Source organism: Ascoidea rubescens, assembly GCF_001661345.1.
Source record: "Ascoidea rubescens DSM 1968 unplaced genomic scaffold ASCRUscaffold_5, whole genome shotgun sequence".
Classification (NCBI taxonomy): domain Eukaryota; kingdom Fungi; phylum Ascomycota; class Saccharomycetes; order Ascoideales; family Ascoideaceae; genus Ascoidea; species Ascoidea rubescens.
The window spans coordinates 217,162-238,105 of NW_017962917.1; the positions used below are offsets into that span (position 1 = coordinate 217,162).

At 34.1% G+C, this 20,944-nt stretch overlaps 7 protein-coding genes across 7 annotated transcripts; 1 reads left to right on the forward strand and 6 right to left on the reverse strand.

Annotated features, from left to right (window-relative positions):
* Positions 1 to 43: 43 nt before the first annotated feature.
* Positions 44 to 1,669, reverse strand: ASCRUDRAFT_33987 (caspase family protein; the record flags this gene model as incomplete). Its single annotated transcript, XM_020190481.1, has 2 exons — positions 44 to 1,086; positions 1,495 to 1,669. The coding sequence occupies 2 exons, from the start codon at positions 1,667 to 1,669 to the stop codon at positions 44 to 46; spliced, it is 1,218 nt and encodes a 405-aa protein (XP_020047706.1).
* Positions 1,670 to 1,974: 305 nt separating this feature from the next.
* On the reverse strand, positions 1,975 to 2,427 carry ASCRUDRAFT_19628 (uncharacterized protein; the record flags this gene model as incomplete). Its single annotated transcript, XM_020189597.1, has 1 exon — positions 1,975 to 2,427. A coding segment is annotated over one exon (453 nt), but the record flags the coding sequence as incomplete, so codon positions are not given.
* An 856-nt stretch (positions 2,428 to 3,283) lies between these two features.
* On the reverse strand, positions 3,284 to 3,772 carry ASCRUDRAFT_19343 (DUF4112 domain-containing protein; the record flags this gene model as incomplete). The annotated part of the gene is made up of 1 exon (XM_020189581.1): positions 3,284 to 3,772. A coding segment is annotated over one exon (489 nt), but the record flags the coding sequence as incomplete, so codon positions are not given.
* Positions 3,773 to 4,237: 465 nt separating this feature from the next.
* ASCRUDRAFT_34156 (translational elongation factor 3) lies at positions 4,238 to 7,378 on the reverse strand (the record flags this gene model as incomplete). The annotated part of the gene is made up of 1 exon (XM_020190494.1): positions 4,238 to 7,378. One exon carries the CDS (start codon positions 7,376 to 7,378, stop codon positions 4,238 to 4,240), a length of 3,141 nt encoding a protein of 1,046 aa, XP_020047709.1.
* A 282-nt stretch (positions 7,379 to 7,660) lies between these two features.
* On the reverse strand, positions 7,661 to 8,652 carry ASCRUDRAFT_80500 (uncharacterized protein; the record flags this gene model as incomplete). Its single annotated transcript, XM_020194500.1, has 2 exons — positions 7,661 to 7,690; positions 7,729 to 8,652. The coding sequence occupies 2 exons, from the start codon at positions 8,650 to 8,652 to the stop codon at positions 7,661 to 7,663; spliced, it is 954 nt and encodes a 317-aa protein (XP_020047710.1).
* A 2,992-nt stretch (positions 8,653 to 11,644) lies between these two features.
* On the reverse strand, positions 11,645 to 14,205 carry ASCRUDRAFT_75423 (P-loop containing nucleoside triphosphate hydrolase protein). Its single transcript, XM_020193058.1, has one exon. The coding sequence runs from the start codon at positions 14,186 to 14,188 to the stop codon at positions 11,795 to 11,797; it is 2,394 nt and encodes a 797-aa protein (XP_020047711.1). The 5' UTR covers positions 14,189 to 14,205; the 3' UTR covers positions 11,645 to 11,794.
* A 4,400-nt stretch (positions 14,206 to 18,605) lies between these two features.
* Positions 18,606 to 20,582, forward strand: ASCRUDRAFT_34369 (phosphatases II; the record flags this gene model as incomplete). Its single annotated transcript, XM_020190513.1, has 5 exons — positions 18,606 to 19,092; positions 19,144 to 19,676; positions 19,746 to 20,081; positions 20,163 to 20,389; positions 20,453 to 20,582. 5 exons carry the CDS (start codon positions 18,606 to 18,608, stop codon positions 20,580 to 20,582), a joined length of 1,713 nt encoding a protein of 570 aa, XP_020047712.1.
* Positions 20,583 to 20,944: the final 362 nt, after the last annotated feature.

Genomic DNA, 20,944 nt, shown 5'->3' on the forward strand with positions numbered 1-20,944 from the left:
CAGTGCATCACAAATTACGTAGATGGGCTATATCTGCATCGGTCTAAAAGATAAATTTAATATTGACATCAATGGGATGGCTAGCGCTGAGCTGGGGCTTTTGGCTGTACTGACCATCCAAGATCTCTCTGATGTTGTTGAGCAACGAGATATAGGACTGGGCTTGCCCACTGTTCATCACTTTCATAAAGGCGTACGACATAGCACCAGTGGCCATTCCACCAATCTTCGAATCAGCACTGGTTTGGTTATCTTTGCATCCACTGAGCGAGATAACGTCTGCTGGTGATGTGTTGGTTTTCTTCTGCTGCTCGAAGATCTTGTCGTTATTGAACTTCTTAAAGGCTGCTGTTCCAACCAACGTAAGCAACTTGGTTGCTTGAAAAGTGCCTGACAAAAGTGAACTTGTAACCGTATCAATCAATCCATCCTGAACCTCTGCAAGAATATTGGGCTGTTTAATCACTCCCTTTGTTGAATACATGTAGGGCAAATTCAAAATTGATCCTGAATGACAACAATCAAATATCGTTGTCAATCTACATCCCTTTGGCAATGGCTTAACCAACAACGTATGGAGATCGTAATCAATAATAGACCCATTTGTCTCAAAATCCAATGGATAAATCACTTGGGCAAATCCATCATATTCAATGTTATTTTTATCTTCTGTTAATCCTCCATGTCCTGAAAAATGGAAAAAAAGCGAATCATTTTCCTTCGCGTCTTTAACCAACCATTCCATTGCATCAATTATATTGGTTCTGGTTGGAATAGCCCTTTCGAAATTGGCTGTATCAACCAACTTGACAATATCATCTTCTTGATATCCATTTTCAATTAAAAATTGCTCCACGTTTTTAACATCATTAATACACCCATTCAATTTATTTTTGGTTCCAATGTAGTTTATTCCAATCAACAATGCCTTTCGTTTCCCTTGACAATTTGAATATTTATAATCATAATTCTTGATCTTGGAGTCAAATAATTGATTTGATTCATTAATGTTTCGGATATTGTGTCCAGGTTGAATCTTGACGTTGGATCCAACCCCCTGTTGTTGAAAGATACTAAATGTGTTTGCTTGTTGTTCAATTTGAGCAATTGATATGCTTGAAGGAATTCCTGGTGGTCTGCTATATGCTTGTTGTTTCTGTGGGTTGGGTTTGAATGGATTTTGTTGTCTCAGTTGTTTGTGTTTGAATGGGTTTTGTTTGAAGGGTTTGTTTGAAGAGTTTTGCGGTTTTTGTTGTTGATTCTGTGGTTTTTGTTGTTGATTTGAGAAAATTGGCTTATTTCCTGATGGTTGAGGCTTTCCTGGCGAAAAATGTGATCCTGGAGGTGGACGAGCATTGTGTAAGTTAGGAGGAGGATGACCTTGAGGTGGTCTAAATGAACCTGGAGGAGCATTTGAATGAGAACCCAGATAGAAACCAAAAGGAGGTGGACCAGAAGGAGGCCCAGAAGGAGGCCCAGAAGGAGGCCCATAACTTCCATATCCCCCATAACCCGGTGGTGCTCCTACTGGAGGTCTTCCTGGTGGTTTACCTGGTGGTTTTCCTGATGCTCCTGGTCTTCCTGGTGGTGGTCTTCCTCCTGATCTTCCTGGGGGTCCTCCTGGCGGGGGTCCCTGTGGGCTTTGGTACTTGTTCTTTCTATTAGACATAGTAATTAGCAATTAAAAATCGAATTGGTGTGCAGAACTCCCCTGAATGAAATAGGTCAATGGAAGGCAAATATAAAGCCTGAAGAAGAACAAATGGTGCTGTGCAAGTGCTTTGCTGCGTTTCTCCAACACCAGCAAGATAGCCATCAGATTTATCAATTACAAAAAAAGAAAAGCCACCCTCGGTCCGATTCAGCTAACTCGGTCCCACCGGTTTGGGTCCGAATCAGTGAAAATGTGATCAAATGCTTTTATTATCTTCAGTACATAGGTGGATATTTATTGTCGTCTATAGATTATTGTTTTCTCTTAGCCTTTTTCAACGAGATTCTTCTTCTGTTGTCCTTTCTTTCTGATTTGCTCAAGTATCGAAACTTCTTTTTATTCTTCTTCTTGGGCTCGTGCGTTATAAACTGGTCTGGCTGAGCTGACTCAATGAATTTCGCATATGTTGTTGCTCGATCGACTGACTTTTTCAATATGTGATTTGATCTGGTCAAATCAACAAAATTAGCTTTGGCAATCTCTTCAAAGGATAGTGAGTTGTCTGTGTCAGAATCAAGTCCATTGGCATTCAATGGTTCTATTGTCACTGTTGTTTCCCCATTGGCTGGAGTGTTTTCAAGTCTTTTCGAGTTGGATTTAAACTGTAAGACTGTCCTTTTTTTCAATATTGGTTTGGTTATTATCGGTGTATCGCTGGATCCAAATCCATTCCATTCTTCATATTTTTCATATTCTTGATTATCTTTATTATCTTTATTATCTTTATTATCTTTATTATCTTGATTGTCTTGATTAGTATCCGAAATTGATCCAATTTCTTCTTCCTTTATATTCTCCTTGTCATTGCTCAAACTGACATATTTTTTATCGTTATCATCATTTTCATTACTCTCGTTATTTGTTTCGTTTAATATCAGAGCATTATATCTTTCTAGTTGCTCTTGAAGATTTTTTTGTCTTTCCTCTCTTATCAATCTTCTCTCTTCGATCCTGTTCAATCTCTCTTGTTCTTTTAAGAATGTTTCTGCTTTCTTTTTTCTTTCTACTTTTCTCTTGTGAAATCCCGTTAAATATTCTATTCTGGACTCCTTGTCAAACACAACTTCATCTACCCGTTTTTTAGATATTTTCTTTTTGGAAAGATATTTCTTACCACCAGATAATAATTCTCTATTAGGTTTCTTCATTTCTCAACATTCAAACATTCAAAAAAAGGGGGTATATTAGATTAAAACTAAATTAAATTAAATTAAATAAAACGAAATGGAATTATAATATATTTATAAACAATACAACCAAATAAATCTGAATTAAAAGCGGAAAAATTTTAACTTCTCCTCTCTACAGATTTCTTTCAACGCGAATTTTTAATTCTCAAACGGGCGGAAAAAAAAGTTCTTTGAACAACAAAAGGTCGCGTGACCTTCTCAATTCGACTCAATATAAATCCCGATTTCAAGCCATTGCTGGTGCTGATTTTGGTGAATGTGGTGAGTTGGCATTCAAGGCCTTTTGTTTCACAAATGACGAAATAGACACAGCTTCCTCTGATAGTCTATGGTATCCATCTTGAATAATGCTTCCCTTGGTGTTTTCAATAACCTCGCCTTTTAATCTTTTTTGTCCGATTTCAGCTAAATGCTTTTCAACTAACAATGCATTTCTAGAATTGGCTTTGAATGCAATATCGATAAAATCACCAACAATTGGAACAAGACCAATAGCAAAATCAATTACAATGTTCAGCAAAAATCTTACTTGGACTCTTTTGGGCAAACCATTTTCCAAATTGAGCGCTGTTCTGTAAAGCATTAATGATAAAACCACATTAAATATATCTCCAATAATTGGAACAAAACCAATTATACAAGACCACCCAACTCGAAATCCACAGCAGCTAAATAGTAAGTCCAAACGATATGCTCTTCTCTTGAGCTTCTTGAGGATTTTGGCATCTTTTTCTGATATACCGACTGGAATTGGCCTCTTTCTGCGCTTCACAACAGGAGCTTTTTTTCCCTTAGGATCTTCGATGGTGTATGTCTCATAGTAGGGATCCTCTATCCCAAACTTGTTAAACTTGGTTTCCTTGAATATCTACATATAGCTGTTAGTGGACTGTAGTACTGTAATACTGGAGAACCTCAAGGGATAAAAACAAACGTACCTTGCTAGTAATAAATTTCTTGATGAAAAACGACGACATCTTTCAGACCAATTGCTATGCCCAGTATATCTTGTAGAAAAAACACAAATCTCTGGCAAACAGCAGCATGAACAAGCCAATTTATAGGCCCTTATGAAGGCCCTGAGTCGAGCAATCTTGTCGTTTGCTTTCTTTTCACCTTCTCAGAATCGCAGTTTCACACACGCTCCGCCCACGCAAAAAAGATGATGTGTTGAAATTCCAAAACCAGCCGTGTGGTGTAAACGCACTATTTTTGCATGTGCGTTTCAACTCCCAACACCGTTTTCTCATCACGTCCGTTTTCTTCTAATTTTACCAATATATATTAAAAAACATATTAAATACTACAAACAATAAAGAAACAAAAAAAACTATTAGAATTCATCGTCAGATGATACGTAGGCATCTCCCAACAATTTCTTCTTCTTAAGTCTGTCTTTCTTCTTCTTTCTCAATTCGGAAGAGGATAATTTCTTCTTCTTTTTGGCGGCTTTGACTTTGTTTCCCATAGCGTCAATTTGATCTTCACCATCTTCTTTCTTTTCAATCCTTGGTCCTGATCCTTGACCTTGGACCCAGTTGTGACCAGAGGGTGTCATGACACCATTCACAACAGCCCAAACTTCTTCGGTTAAATCTTTGGTGAATTCAGCAGAGTGGGTAATGATAACAATACCACCAGCAAAGGCTTTCAAAGCTTTAGATAAAGCACCTAAGGAATCACGATCCAAATAGTTGGTTGGTTCATCTAAAACAATGATATGAGGTCTTTGCCATGTACAGGCAGCCAACACTAATTTGACTTTTTGACCGCCGGATAAACCTCTGATTCTGGAGTGAGAAACTAATTCGGCTTCCAATCCCAACATGTTGCAGTGAGCTTCGATTTCCTTTCTGGTTAAAGCACGGAATTGACCTGAAGCCAAAGCTTCTTTCATATCAACTTCAGCGACTAATTTGGAGTGGGTTTCCATCAACTCACCTCTTGGAAGCCATGCGTTGTCAACTGACATCATAGGGGTCCATCTTTCAGTCTTGGTTCCAACATTGTCACCAAAATAGAAAGAACATTCATATTCATAAGAGTTTTTGAATTTTCTTCTGGCTAAAATTTCTTTAATACGACGTTGAGTACCATCGATTTTAAAGATTTTTTTCATACCTTCAGTATCGTTTTCGTTAATTTGTCTTGAGGCACGATCCATGGTTTCTCTATCTTCACCAGTTTGGAAACGCCATTGGATATATTCAGATGGAGTCTTGTCTAAATGGTTATCAATATGAGCAAAAGCGTGTTGTTTGATATAAGCGATACGACAATTTTCATGGACGTAAACTTCACCAGTAGTTGGCAATAATTCACCGGTTAAGACGTTAACTAAAGTAGATTTACCAGCACCATTAGGACCAATAACAGCAATTCTTGAGGAAAGAGAAACTTGAAAAGAAATGTCGTGAATTTGTGGTTTGGAAGTACCTGGATATTGGAATGAGACGTTGGAGACTTTGACAATGGCTTTTTGTTTGGTTTTGACACCTTCCAAGTAACCTGGTTCTGGGAAAGTAAATTCTAATTCAGAAGCACCCAATTCGTAGTATGATTTGGCGCTTGGAACTCTTTTAACAAATTCAGACAAGTTACCTTTATATTTACGTAATTTGAAACCTTCGTAATGAATGATATATTGACAGATCTTATCAAGGAAACCTGAATCGTGGGAAACACAGATGGAAGTAATGCCACAGGTGCTCAAGTAGTTGACTAACCAAGCAACGTTAACGGTATCTAAATGGTTAGTTGGTTCATCTAATAATAAGATATCAGCGTTTCTCAAGACAGCTCTGGCCAAAGCTAATTTCATTTTCCAACCACCAGATAATGAGTGGATAGACATTTGGATATGTTCATCAGTGAAACCAAATTCTTTCAATTTAAGTTCGACTTCTTCTTTGGTTCCAACACCACCAGTACTGAGAACAAAATCAACAATGGAGGTATCTTCTTCAGTACCATCAATGTCATGTTCAACATAAACGGTTCTTAATTCATCTTGGGATGGGAAACCGTCAACTTTTCCTTCAGCAATGGCTCTCATAAGAGTAGATTTACCGGCACCATTTGGACCACATAAACCATATCTTCTGCCTCTCTTAAGACGTAATTGAGTGTTGTTTAATAAGATTTTAGCACCATAAGCTAAGGAGAACTCACAGTTACATAAATCTTCTCCGTCATCGTCTTCATCTTCAAAAGATGGTGGTTTTGGAATGTTACCGATAGCAGCCTTTCTCCATTCTTCAACAATTTCTTTTGATTCAATTTCATGCAAGAAGATGGTCAAGAATGGACACAAGTTTTTGACCCAAGCTTCAGGTTGGATTTCACGTTCATCAATCAAATCACCAGCAATAGCTGAGACGTAATCAATAGCAATGTTGAAACGAGATTCAATTTTCTTACCATTTAATAATTGAATCAATTCATTCTTGGTAACTTCAACATCACCAGCATGAGAAATTTCAGGCAAAACATCATCGTCGGAGATACCACCAACTCTTCTCAAAGTTTTCAAACCTCTCAAGGTAACATCACGAGCTTCCGGATCAGCAATACCATCGTAGTTTTTTTTCAAGCCTGGTAATAAATCGGCCATGAATGGAGCAACGATTTGTGGATCATCAACCAATTTACACATGTTGTCAACAATAACGGCAGATTTACGTTTGATAGAAGTATCACGTTCAGCTAAACCTCTTGTTAATAATGGGACCATGATGGACAAAGTAGCAATGGTGACTTCAGAGACAAAAGTTGTGGCACCCAAAGTGTGAACGGTTTCTGGAACCAAAGTTGGTTTGGCAATACATTCAATCAATTTTGGAATGAACTTTTCAATATCCTTGTTTTGAACAGTTTCAGTGGCTTTAGTCATGGTGGCAGTGGCAGCTCTCTTGACATCGAGTTTGGTATCCCACATAGCATCAGACAACACTGGAACCAACTCGGTCATCCTAAGAGAGATCTGGTGGTTAGCGACATCAACTAAAGCAGCAATAGCGGATAAAACTGCAATTTTTTCTTGCCATTTGTTGGTAGTAGCTAAAGCTGTAGTCAATTTTGGTAAAATTGACTTGATAGCAGTTGGGGTTATGGATTTGGCAACGGCTAACAAGGCTTTAGCAGCGATTTTTCTAACATCGGCTTTTTTATCACCAGCTTTGGCAGAAATGGAGGGAACCAAATCAATTAAATATGGTTCAACAGATGGTGATAAGCCGGTTTCTGAAGCAATGTGAGCAACAGATTCCAAAGCGTTCAAAGAAAGGTTGACGTTCTTTTTATCATTGATTGATTTTTTCAATTGTTGAAAGAAATCATATGGAATATCGTGCTCAATGATAGAACCATTTAAAAATGATGCAACATTGGCAGCAGCACCATCTCTTTCTTCTGGAGTAGCAACAGATAATTTACTGAAAAGTTCAGCAAGAACTTTGTGAGAATTTTGAGACATTTGTATTTTTTAATTCTATCTTGATATTATCTGCGTTAAATCGCTGTTCTTTTTGGCAAATAAAAAAAAAGACAACAGAAATCAAGAAAACTGCTAAGTTGTATGTATTTATAAAAAACCTCAAGAAAAAATTTTTCAGATTAAGTGAAAAAAAAAAAAAAACCGTGCGGCTCATGGATAAAAGCAACAATGGCGGAAAAACGCGGATTGTGCGTCCAGCTGCGGATTTGATTCGAGTACAAAACCATTGCAGAAGCAGAAGAAGCAGAATCAGAATCAGAATCAGCACAGGCCTAGCAGTTTCTTCTGGCACTGTTTCCATTTACCGCCTCGCTCACAGGTTTCAATACCCTCGACGACCGGCTTGAGCTCGAGCTGTAGACAGACACCGGCTTGGAGTAACCGAGCTGTCTGCTCTTCTTGTCCAAGTTTTTGCGGTTGTTGAATCTGGTGGTTGTGGTTAAATGGCAGTTTTCCAGGTCCTTCTTCAACATATCGTACTCCACTACCTTTTGCTCATACAAGCCCTGGATTCTCATGGCCTCTTCTTCGTACACCTGGCTTCTTTTGCTGCTGTTAAAGTAGTCTTCGATCATCACCTTGATGGCCTTTAGGACATAACCACTGATGTTTTCTATTTTTCCAATGTCTTCATTTCCGTAGATTTTGTTCTGCTTTAACATATCAAGACTGGTTTTGCATGCAGATATTGATTCTTCATCCAACGCTTCGCTCAATAAGCTCACAATGCTTTCTGCCAACTTGTTATGGCTGTTTTTCGATATGGTTGCAGTGTTTTTCAATTGAATCAACTCATTTTGCATTTGTTTGTGGGCTGCACCAAACCCTTCACAGAGGGAATTTATTTGTTTTTGTAACGACTCATTAACTGCTTTCATGCTTGCATACTCATTATTTAATACTATTTTCATGTTTTTCAACTCATTTTTTTCTGCTTCTTCAAGCGACTTGCTAGTTTTTTCCATCTTAATAATATTCTCCAAGTTTTTGATTTCTACATCTCGTGCTTCAATCTCTTCTTCCAACTTGTTGTTTTGCATGGCATAATCTTTTATTCTATTCTCTTTGATCAAATTATCTGACTCAAATTTGGATATAACTAATTCGTTTTCCATTACCAACTTATTACTTGCTTCAACGACATTGGTCATTTCCCTTAATTTGTTTTCTAAAGCACTAATTTTGGTTTCCAAATTATTGTTACCACTGTTTAAATTATTATTTTTTTTTAAACTCAAATCCTTTTCAATCATTAAATTGTTGATTTTATCATTTAATAATTTAGTTTCTTTTTTATTTTGATCTACGCTTAAATCCTTCTCAATCATTAAATTATTAATTTTATCATTTAGCAAATCAATTTCTTTTTCCTTTTCCTTTAAACGTAAATCTTTTTCTATGATTAATTTGTTAATTTTATCATTTAATAATTCAACTTCTTTTTCCTTTTGCTCTAATTCACCTGTAATTGTTTTCAATTTTTTATCCAATTTTTCACCATTTTGAGAATATTTTTCAGTAATTTTCTTTTGATTATCGAGTTCTATTTTTAGCTCATTAATCCCATTCTGATAGTTTTTATGGTTTAAATTTAGTTCTTCAATTTTGTTCTTCAAAGTTTTCTCCGTCTCTTCATAGTTTTTATTTTTTTTTTCCACCTGTTTGTAATCCATTGATAAATCTTTAAGAAATCTTAAATAATTTTCACTTGTTATATAATTCTCATCACTTCCAAAATTTGAAGAAATAATATCAAAACATCCTTTAATTATCATCTCTTTTTCATCCAATTTTATTTGGAGATCTGATATCTCGTCATCAATCTCAATTAATCTTTCTCTTAGTTTAATATTATCCTAGATTAGCAGTAGTTTGTTAGTATTTTTTAAAAAAATAATCAAAAATAGAAAAATACTTCATTAAATAAGCAAATAAAAAAAAGACATTTAAAAAATAATAAAGGTCCACAAACTTGTTTTTCATAATCTAATGAATTCAATTCAAATTTTAGTCTTGCTTCATTTCTTGATATTTCATTATTTAACTTTTGATGTTCAATTTTCATATTGCTAATTTCCTTTTCTATTTCTTGATTTTGTTTTTTAATTATTCTATTTGAATTTTCGTAGCATTCGATTTGATTTTGATTTTCTTTTTCTTGTTTTTCAAGAGAGTTTAGTTTTTCTTCTGCTTTTTTTGATAAATGTTCAATCATAACCATGGCCTGAGCCACAGTTTCATTCTTGTCAAAGACAGCATCAATTGAAGTAACTCTTGATAAAATTTCCATGACATTTTCAAAGATATTTACCACACTACTCGTCGATATTCCTGACTGTGGTGGTGATTTGATATTGGGAGAAACCAAAGTATTTGAATCAGTTGATGAGGGTTTTGATAGCATATCGTTTATATTTTTGTTTGCAGAGTTGATCCGATGATCTGATTTTGTAGAAAGAGAATCGTTTTCTTTCACTTCATCAAACCCAGGAGGAGATATTAAATCATCTAAACACATTATGGGAAGAGTATTGGCAGAATGAATTTCTTCTTGATTGTGGAAATCAGGTATTATTTTTGGAGAATGCCCAATTAAAATTTTATTTTTATTTTTATTGTTATTTTTATTTTTATTTTTTTTCTTTGAAATTCCCGAATTTAATTCAGAATTTGATTTTGTTCTCAAAGAAGTATTTTTTGATTCAAAAATTTTTAAATTTGATTTTCTAATTGAAAAATTGGAATTACAAGTGGAATCAGAATTGAAGTTTGAAAAGGAATTACCTTTTAAATTTTTTTTTGAATTGAGATTTTTTTCGTGATTTTTTTCATGATTATTTTGTAAATCTAGATTTAAAATTGGATGAAATTTAGAAATTGATGGAGATGGAGATGAATTTTTGATAGAAGTATAATGTTTTTTATTTTTATCGTTTGAGGACTTGTCCTTATATGGAGAAGGTGTTATTAATGAGTAAGCAATTTGTGTTTCTGTTAAACCATTCATATGAGTTTCTTCGGGAGGATTAGAAGACAAAGCAGAGATATCTGCATTTCCACTGTAATCACTGGAAGCGATTGGCACTTCTGATAGATTGATTTTGGCGTCATTATTATTGTTTTCATTATCATTATCATTATCATTTTGATCATTATTTTGATCATTATCATTATCATTTTGATCATTATTTTGATCATTATCATTTTGGTTTAATTGAGTTTCTTGATTTGGACTTGCATTGTTTATAGCAGTGTTGTTAATGCATTGTGGAGAATTATGTTTAGAGTTTTCGGTTTGGGTTAAATCCTTTGGGTATTTTTTTAAAATGCTTGAAACTTCGAGTTTAAGTTTAGATTTGTTTGATTTGATTTTATCATCTGAAATAGGACTTGAGAAGCGAACACTTTTTGTTGAAGAGGTTTTGCCAAATGACGAAGGTCTGATATAACTTGAGGCAGTTCTGGGTCTGATGTATCCATCGAAAGGATCGAAGCTAACATTTTGATCGCAACTTATTGAAGAGTCTTTAGATAAAGGAAGAGAGATTTCAAATTTACTGTTTTTGCCACTTTGATTGTTAGCAGTAAAGATTTTGTTTTGGTTGCTTAGAAAGTTGTAATTACCAGCAGATATTGAGCGAGGAATGTAGATTTCTTCAGTAGAAGAGTTGTATGGTGTTGAAATCATTGAGGATAATGAACTTGACTTAACCATTTTAAATAAAGAAATTGGGGTGTGTGTTATTTTGTTTATAGTTATTTTGATAATAATTTTTAATTTTGATTTTAATTCGTATTTTAATTTGTATTTTAATTTGATTTTTTGATTTTAATTTGATTTTTGGTTGTTATTTTTTTGACTGATTTTCAACTCTTTTAGAAGGTTGTTGATAGGTTTAGCGCTTAATAAATAATTCTGATTAGCTTACAAGCAGAGCGACAATAAACAGCCACAAGTACTCTGATGGGTAGTAGAAGAATAGCTAGAAAGAATATAAGAAAGATGTCTATATTTTGGTAGAAATTGAATAACAAGAGCTGGAAGAAGACGACCAAAGAATTGAAGGAAGATGGTTGAAGAGTATTAGTATGTGGTTTGAGATCAACGTTTAAAGAAGACATTGTGTTTGAGTTAGTAATTACCCAAGTAAAAAAAGAATAAGTGCCTATTTGATATAGAGAATGAAAATGAAGTTATGAATTGTTTATATGCTCTGGGAAGAAGCAAAAGATGGAGGCATTTTATAAAGGACGTTTATTGGAGGGAGTTTGTACACAAAAACAAAAAAACAATAAAAACAATAAAAACAGCTACAAAAGTGGCCATGAAAATGGAGAACAAAAGAAGAAAAAAAGAAGAAAAAAAGAAGAAAAAAAGAAGGAGTATATACAAAATCAGTGGTAGATTCTTCTGATCGATGAGTTTAGGAGTTTCAAAGAAGTTAAAGAGGAAGAAGAGTGCCATCTGAAGGCTGATGCTGAATGGTGGTATCGTCTTTTGAAGGCAGTGGTGAAGTTTCGAAATGAATTGTTGTGTTGGGTTTCAATTTGATTCAAGAGAGATTCGTATTTCAATTTGCAAAAGAGGTGATCGTTTTCCTTTGTGTAGTTTCTGTCTAATCTTTTGGATAGTGTTTGCAAGACTTGGTCGTCTGCTATTTCTGGAGTCTCAAAGGAAAAGTGTTTATGGAGATCAGAATCGTCAGGAAGATTTTCAAAGTATTTTGCCTTGAGAGTCAAGTAGGAGAAGAACCTGGCTCTTGTGAGGCCCACATAGAGGACTCGTTTTATTTCTGAGGATTTGGATAGATATCTTTTGTTTTTGGGAGGGTTTCCAGCTAATAATCTTGCCCAGGAGTCGACGCTGAAGCCCAAAACAAAGACAAAAGGAAATTCCAAACCCTTTGCTGAATGGATTGTTGAATAGTTGACATTGTTTTCGCTTGTTTTGGATTTGAAGCAGCCTTTGAAGCTGAGTTCGTTGGCAAAGTAGTGGATGAGATCAATTTTTTTAGATTTGTCGTTTGAGAATGAGAATGAGACGAGAGATTTATAGAGACTTAGTAGTTCTTCTTTGATGCCATATTTTGAGTATTTGAAGGTGTCAGAGTACTTTTCAGTTTGGAGTTGAGATAGGCCATACTTGTTTCCAAGATCGAGTAGAATTTTGAAGATTTGGATTGGGTCGTATGAGTATGTCGAGTTCATTTTTCTAAGATTGATGTAGTTGTTGATATCGTTGAAGAATTGCATTAAGATTTTTTTGTTATCGTTATCAATATTAATATTTATGTTTGTATTTGTATTAGTATTAGTATTAGTATTAGTATTAGTATTAATATTATGGGTATTAAAGTTTTGTAGTAGTTCCCAGACTGATATTTCTTGCAACTTTGCATTGTTAATGAGGTTGAGGATTGAATTGATGTTAATTGAGGGAATCATTGAAAGACAGCATAATAGGGAGAATTGATTTTGGATTGGGTCATCTAAGATTTTTATATAATCTAGTAGGACCTTAATTTCGGAAGAAAGCCAACGAGGACCTGGAGTTAGTTTAGTTGAGTTGATGTTGTAAAAGTAGGAGGAAAACTGTTCAAAGAAAGTCAAGGTACTGTTTGTTAGAGCTAGAACAGCAATGTCAGAAGGTTTTATTAGGCCATTGGAATGGTGGATTAGACGTAGGATTTCTTTGCAAACAAAATGAAGTTCGTCTAATGAAGAGTCGAATAGTTTTAATGTAGGTTTGAAGTTTGATAATTGATTTTGAGGGTGATTGATGAGGGAGTTGGTATTGTGAATATTGTTGTTGGTGATATTTTGAATATTGTCGTGGATATCGCGTTGGATATTGTCTTGAATATTGTTTTCGATATTGTGTTTGTTGATCAAGTCTAGTATGTAGTTTGAAGCATTTATAGTTTCAATAGAGGATCTAAAGTTGTGGTTTAGATGTATAGTTGATATTTTTTGTTTAGAAGACGATAAAAAGTTGTTAATCTTTTGAATGTCGCAGCCCATGAACTGGTAAATCGACTGGTTCAAGTCTCCACTAATAGTTAGATGTTTGTCCTTTGATATTATTTGAATTAGGTCTAGCAAATCCGAATTGATATCCTGAAATTCATCAACGATGATGATTTTGTAATGGTTGACGAGTGCAGGTTGTGATTTTAGTAGTGATTTAGTTTTGTTGATGATTTGATCGTATGATAAGGATTTGATATTGTGGAGAGCAGAGATAACGGATCTGAGAGTGAGGGTGTTTAGTTGATGGTATTTTGACAAGAGACTGTTGAATGGGATATTTGATTGGATGTCAGAGATTAGCCATTCGATTTCCTTTGGTGATAAAATGGATATATCGTTTGGGTTGATGATTTTGTCCAAAAGTCTTCGACCTGATTCCTCGATTATTTGGAAATGAGTCTGGGATCGTTGCAAGACTGAGGTGCAAAAACTGTGAAAGGTTTGGATGTCTAGCTTGTCGAAATCTAGGTGAGTGGATTGTTTTAATTTGTTTCTGATATCGTAAACAGTTCGGTTTGTCATTGATAGGATCAAGATTTCAGTGGGCTTGATGCCCTTGTTTAGCGACAAGTAGGAGGCTCTGTTGATAATAGTTCGTGTTTTGCCTGAGCCAGGACCAGCTTTGATGATAAGTAGCTCGTCGGGCTCATAAGTGGCAGTGATAGCATCATACTGCGAAGAGGTGACAGTGATTTCGATTGTGTCGTGGGGCTCCTCGACACCAATGGTGGGAGCAGAACTGGGAAGAGCAGACTCCATTATCCAAAGCAGCAGTGTAATCTTGATGCTGAACACTCCAAAAAGTGTCAAAGTGTCAACAAATACGTCTCGACCTTGAGACTCGTGAAAATCTTTCCCCAGAATCCGATACATCGGTTTCCACCGACACCGGCAACGCAGAAACGCAGACTCACGCAGACGCACGTCTTGTGCGCACGCGGCTTCTGCTCCGTGCACTGCGTGTGCGCCCTCGGATGTGCGCCCGACGGGCCGGCGGGGGAGAGCTGCCCCGCGCAGGATAGCGGGCGCAAGTTAAGGCTGTCATTTGAATAGTACCCACCGCGTATTGTTCGCGTGCGTCTCGAGCGTCCATTCTCCGTGCGCGACGCCCAGTTGCTATCTCTCCAACAAAGTTTATGTCCAACACTCGCCTGGGCTGAAATTCCCTTTTTGCTTTCGTGCAATTTCCAGAATCTCAGTGCTCTTTCTCTGCTTTCCAGCAATGTGCTCCTGTTGGCTATAGCTCTTCCTCTTCTTCCACTCCTGTCTGTTTTTTCTTCGTCCCCTACAGTCCCTGGTCCTCGTTATCATGGATGCCAATTCCCATTCTGCTATCGGTGCTAATCACAAATCTGCCTTGATCGATCTCTCTCTTTCCAACACCTCTCCTCCAGGCTCTACTCCTGCTCACGACAATGCTAGCAATATTCCCACCAGCACCACCAGCTCCACGAATAACGAGCCCACTGATCCAGCTCCTGCAACCTTAAAAAACCAGTATTTCAGCTACCTAACTTCAAAACTAAAGAACTTCAACAATATCTTGCAGTCTTACGACACAAATTCAAACACCAACAACAGCACCAACAACAGCACCGATGACATCGCTAATTCCAACTCACATTCTCACTCGTTGGACACCACTAATGAAACCTACCTGGATCCAGCTCTTCAATCAAATAAAAACTCAATTTCAAACTCAAACTCAAACTCAAACTCAAACTCAAGTCTCAACAACTCTTTGTCCTTCAAATATAACAACTACTTGTACGATAACTCAACCAATTACGTCAAACTAGATTCCAATAAAAGCAACATCAACAACACTACTAAAAGCAACATCAACAACACTACTAAAAGCAACACCGCCAACACTAATGATACAATAACTTATAAACAAATCAATATGAATAAACTATACTCTGATGACTTGTACAATCCAAATCAACACTCAATTCAAATCCAAAACCAAAGCCAAAATCAAAACTCAATCTCAAATAAAAACTCTTCTTCAACTTCCTCCTTTCATTTACCTAAATATAATCAAACTCCGATCCCAAGTTCTGCCAATTTAATTGGTCTTCAAAACGATATAATCAATCAAAATAATCAAAATAGTCAAAATAATCAAAATACTAATGATATCCACACTAATATCAACTTGGACTCAGACCTTGATTCTGATAATGATAATGATAACGATAACGATAACGATAACGATAATGACGACTACGAAGACGACGATTCGGTCTTTTATACTGCAAACTCTGAAATGGACGAAAACATAGATCTAACTCCCCAATCCTCCGAAAATATTAGTGTATCCAACACCAACACCAACAACAATATCTCCTCCAAAAATGGTAATTTTTACATAAAAAAGATTCCTTCTCCTTCAAATATCATCAAAAGAAATAGCCTTCGATACCACTCCAACTCTAACCACAATCCAACCATCTCCCAAGACTCAACAGATCAATCCCTAATCACTGCCAACACAACAAACCATTACTCCCATAAAAACACAATAGACAACAATTCAATAATCTCAACTTGCTTGAACAATTTGAAAAATATTGACTCAACCGACCTTGAAAACGACATCGAATCTCCAAACAACACCTTCGATCAAAATACCATCGTCTCCAAAAATGACTCCATCTCAACCCTTTCATTCTCAAAGCAAAACCTAAATATCAACAACAATAACAACAACACGAATAACAATACCCTTAACAAACAACCCTCACCTTCAACTCGAAATAATAATAACACCACCACCACCATCAATAACAACATAATCAAAAGCTATAATGATATAACCCCCAACTACACAAAAAGAAACATATCTAGTCCTACCTTGGAAAATCACTCCAACAATAAAAACAACCCTCTGAAAATGTCTCCTAACCAATCCTCAAATAGAAACTCAAGCTTTCAAAATTTTATAAATAGAAATATCCTACCAAATTGTAATATCTTCTTTTCCTTTGATGTCCTCAAATCAACAGATGCAAATTCAATCCACTACTCATCTAATAAAATTCAAAATTCCTTACTCATTAAAAAAAGAAACAAGAAAAACTTTAAAACCCTTGATCCAGATTCCCCAGCTTCCCCAGCTTCTGCTAAAATTATTAATGAAGATATAATCATCTCAGAAAACTCAAAGAAACCTGACCTATCTCTTATTTCTGACTCAAGTGATGACATGAATAGCACTGAATTTACTTATAACAAGAATTTCAACAAAATCCTAAATGCTTGTGGTGATTGTATGGATTCCTCATATACCTCAGAGAACTCCTATGTATACCACAATAAAATTCAAAAGTTCAATGACGACTTTATCACAAATTCTCCCAAAGATTTGAAAAACTTTAAAAAACAATCAAAACTAAACTCCACTTTAAAATTAAAATCTCTAAAATCAAAACCTGTTAGTGCCATCACCCACATTAATATTGACCAAAATAATGATGTTATTATAAAAGATAACATAAGTGAACCTGATACCGACAAAAATTTCCAAAGACTAGACCAAATATCTATATCAAAACCAAAAAGAAACAACAAATTTACAAAAAATATCTACAAACTATCAATGGATAATTTCATAAAAATCATTAAATTCTGGGACTATGATTACGTTTTACCTGAATCTTTTTCTAACCTGCAAATATTACATCAACTAAAGAAGGATAAAAACTCAAATCTATCGGATTTCAATGTTGGCTTATTCCCCTATTTGCATAATCTATATTATAATGCCTACCAGTTTAACTACTTTAAGAAAACCTTTTATGGCGATTTGTTGGAAGAAATCGATCCTCATCATGATGTCTCCTTAGAAGAAAACCATATGCACAAGAATGACTTGAAAACAAACAACCTTAATAACGATGAGTCTAGTCCTGTACTAAGAAGAAACTCTTCCAGTGCTTCTGTAAATGTTATTAAAACAAAACTCATCAACGATTCGAAATCAAACATTGTTTTGACATCCAGCGTTGACAAATATTTACTAATAATCAACACTAATGACTTTTATGAATATGATAATATTAAGGAGCCTAAAGATAAAGCTAGTTCTCCTAACAACAAGAATGATATTGATAAAAAGTTAGATAAATATATGAATCCGTCTAAAAAGCACATAAATAATGAAGAAGAAGTTGAAACATCCAAAATTATAGACGAAGCATATCTATCGAATTTTATAAAAAAGCATTTCTACATTAAGGGCAGTATTTATCCATGGGACATATTACAAAATACTGAGAACAGTTTCAATCAAAATGATAAAAAGAACAATAAAGGCGAGAAAGCTAATAGCCCTAAAAAGAATAAAGTCAAGTTTGACATTTCAAATAAATATAAGAAAGCTGAAAGAAACTCTTCTCTTATAAACCCAACAGGAAACAAAATAAAGTCTGAATCCAAAAGATCTCAATCTGAAGGCTCAAAACAAAGAATAATGTCTTTTTTATTTAACAGTAACAGTTCAAACACAATTGAGGATAAACAAGAGCAAATAGAACCTTTAATTCAACCTCCAGGCTTTGAAAATTTTGATTCGGGCAAAAAGAGTTCAATTGACTCTAATTCTTCTAATTTTTCCCCAGATTCATTTGATTTAATTGATTTAGAGCCAAGTGATTTATCAATCAACAATAAAAAGTATACAGGAAACATGAAATCACTTGTTTCTTTTGTCTCTTCAGATGACGATAATGTATTGAGTTTCAGTTCTAGTGCCTTTGAGATTAATTTGAGAAACTTTAATTATCAAAATTTATTACTTTTTCGATTTTCAAATATTATTCTTTACAATAATGATAATAATCAGGAAGAGTGCAAAAAGTTTGCAAAGATTTTTGGATTATTGCAGAAAAAAATATATTTTGAGGAATTAGAAAAGTTTATGAAATTAATAGGGAAGAATAAAGAAACAAAATTGGAATTCAAGTTTGAAGAATCTAATTGTTTTATTTTAGATTATAAACCCCAAGCTTTGTACGATTTCAATATTAACGACTATGAAGTTAATGAACAAAAGAGAATTGATGATTACATTATTCCTAGAAGTCATTTCAAGTTTCCTGCACTGGTTATAGAGAGTGTGGTTCCAGATTGTGTTCCTAAATATCAATTTAATATTGAGAATCAAAAGCAAATGGTTAACGTTTTGAATGTCAATCCATTTTTAGCTCCATACTCATCATCTATTTTGCAGAAAGATCTCAACAATTGGAATAAGAATTATTTATTGCATGAAAAATTTGAAAACTGGTTGATTACATCTTCCATAGAAGTTTATAGAAATATCTATATTGGAAACATCATTGATTACAATAATGTGATATTCAATTTTAAGCTTAAATCAAAAAGAAATACGTATGTCAACTATTTAAACAATTTAAGATTTGAAAAGAGGTTGTTGAGAGCAAAATTGAAAAAGGGCACCATTATTACCAATCAAAGTGTTGAGCAGCTTAAAAAAGTTAAGTCTCAAATTAAAGCTGCTAGAGAAAAACTCGATATTCTTAATCATAAACTAGAAACGTGTGACGAGAAAAATTATAAGGTCTTGGTTAACTGTAAAGAAGGAGCACGCTTTCCAAGCTCTTCATTCATTCAAAAGTTGTTAACTAAATATTCAAGTGATGAGTTGAAGTCTCCTAGTCGATTTATGATTGATGACGACGATGAAGATGATGATGACGATGATACTTCCGAAGAAGAAGAGGAAGAAATACTTGAGCTAGAGTTTCCTGCATCTGGATCATATAACTTAAGTCTAATGACTACAAATGATCTTACTTCTATTATGAACTTTTTGAAATTGTTGAATGTTTTGTCAATTAAAAGAGACTATAAGATTTTGATTTATTGTTATGATGGATTTACACATTTATCATTATTAAGTTTGTTTTTGGAAATATTTAAAAACTTCAACACATTGAATAATTCAATCTTGAAGTATCAATTAATTTATGAAAAAGTTCTTTATTTTTTCCCTTGTGATTATGAGATATTGACATTTGTTGAGAAAATATTATTGTATTATTCATGGCATTGGATTTATTCTAATATGAATCCTCATAGGCTTTTATTTGACGATCAAATTATAAAAGAAATGGAGCTTGTTGATATCCAAAATTGGTATCTGAACATTTATCTTCAACGACATTATGTTGATCTGTACACTTTTATGACAATACATAATTATAATAAAGAGCCAATTGTGAGGGAAATTGAATATATTCTAGATAAAGAAAAACCCAAGTTTAGAGAATTTAAAGAGTTGGTCAAGACCAATCCAACTCTTGATGTTGATTGGTTCAAAGTACAGAATGATAATAATTTACCTTCCAAAATATTGCCTTATTTGTATCTTGGAAATCTTAATCATGTCAATTCTAAATCAATTTTAAGATTGTTGAATATCAAATACATAATTACGATTGGTGAGCAGCCTGATTGGTTAGATTTATACCAGCCATATAAAAATGATTTTAAACCTGAGAAATTGATAAAATCGTTAGCATCATCAAACTATTATTCATGTCTTTCGTCATTTGGGTTGATATCAGAAATCAAAAATTTAACAGATGACGATATCATTGAGATTAAGAATCCACTTCCTTATGTGAAGAAAATAATATATTTACCAGATCTTCAAGATAATGGGGTTGATTCATTTAATCCATATTTTCTTTATTTATTAAAGTTATTAGAGATATTTAGAAATAGAAGTAAACAAGAAAATAATAGTTCTAAAGTTTTAATCAATTGCAAAGTTGGAGTTTCAAGGTCAGCTTCATTATGTATAGCCGAAGTGATGAATTATCTAAAAATTTCATTATCCAGAGCCTATTTATATGTTCGTGTTAGAAGATTAAATTTGATTATTCAGCCAAATTTGAAAATATTCTATAACTTATTTAAATTTGAGGAGTTTACAAATTACAAAGAGAATTTAAGAATAGTAAACCATAATAGAAAGTTACTTAAAAAGAGAGAGAAACAAAAGGAAGGGGAAATAGAAAAGGAGATAGCTTTGAGAAAGAAAAAGCCATTAAGGGAAGTTGACTGGCATATTTTATGTCAAGAAATCGATATATTGAACTCTCATTACATTAAAAATTAGGAAACTGTGGGGGGGTTTTTTTTTTTTTTTTTTGTTTTATATTGTTATAAATTAGCCAGTCGTTTGAATGAATTTCGTTGATTTTATTTTAACTGAATTTTTATTAATTACTTATTTTATTTGATGTTTTGTTTAATGTTTTTACTTTTGTTTTTTCATGTTAATTGTGTTATTCATTTGTTTTCATATTATTTATTTGATTTATTACTTTTTTAATTTATTACTTTTTTTAATTTATTTTATACATTTTTTTCATTAACATTCATTCATTATTCATTTTTATTGTTATTATATAATCGTTGTGATTTTAGTTCTGCATAATTTTGATTTCTCAAAAATAATGATTAATAAAAGCAATTGGT

Excerpts from the sequence above, each read along its gene's own strand:
- ASCRUDRAFT_75423 (XM_020193058.1), bottom strand. The coding sequence starts at position 14,188 with ATGGAGTCTGCTCTTCCCAGTTCTGCTCCCACCATTGGTGTCGAGGAG.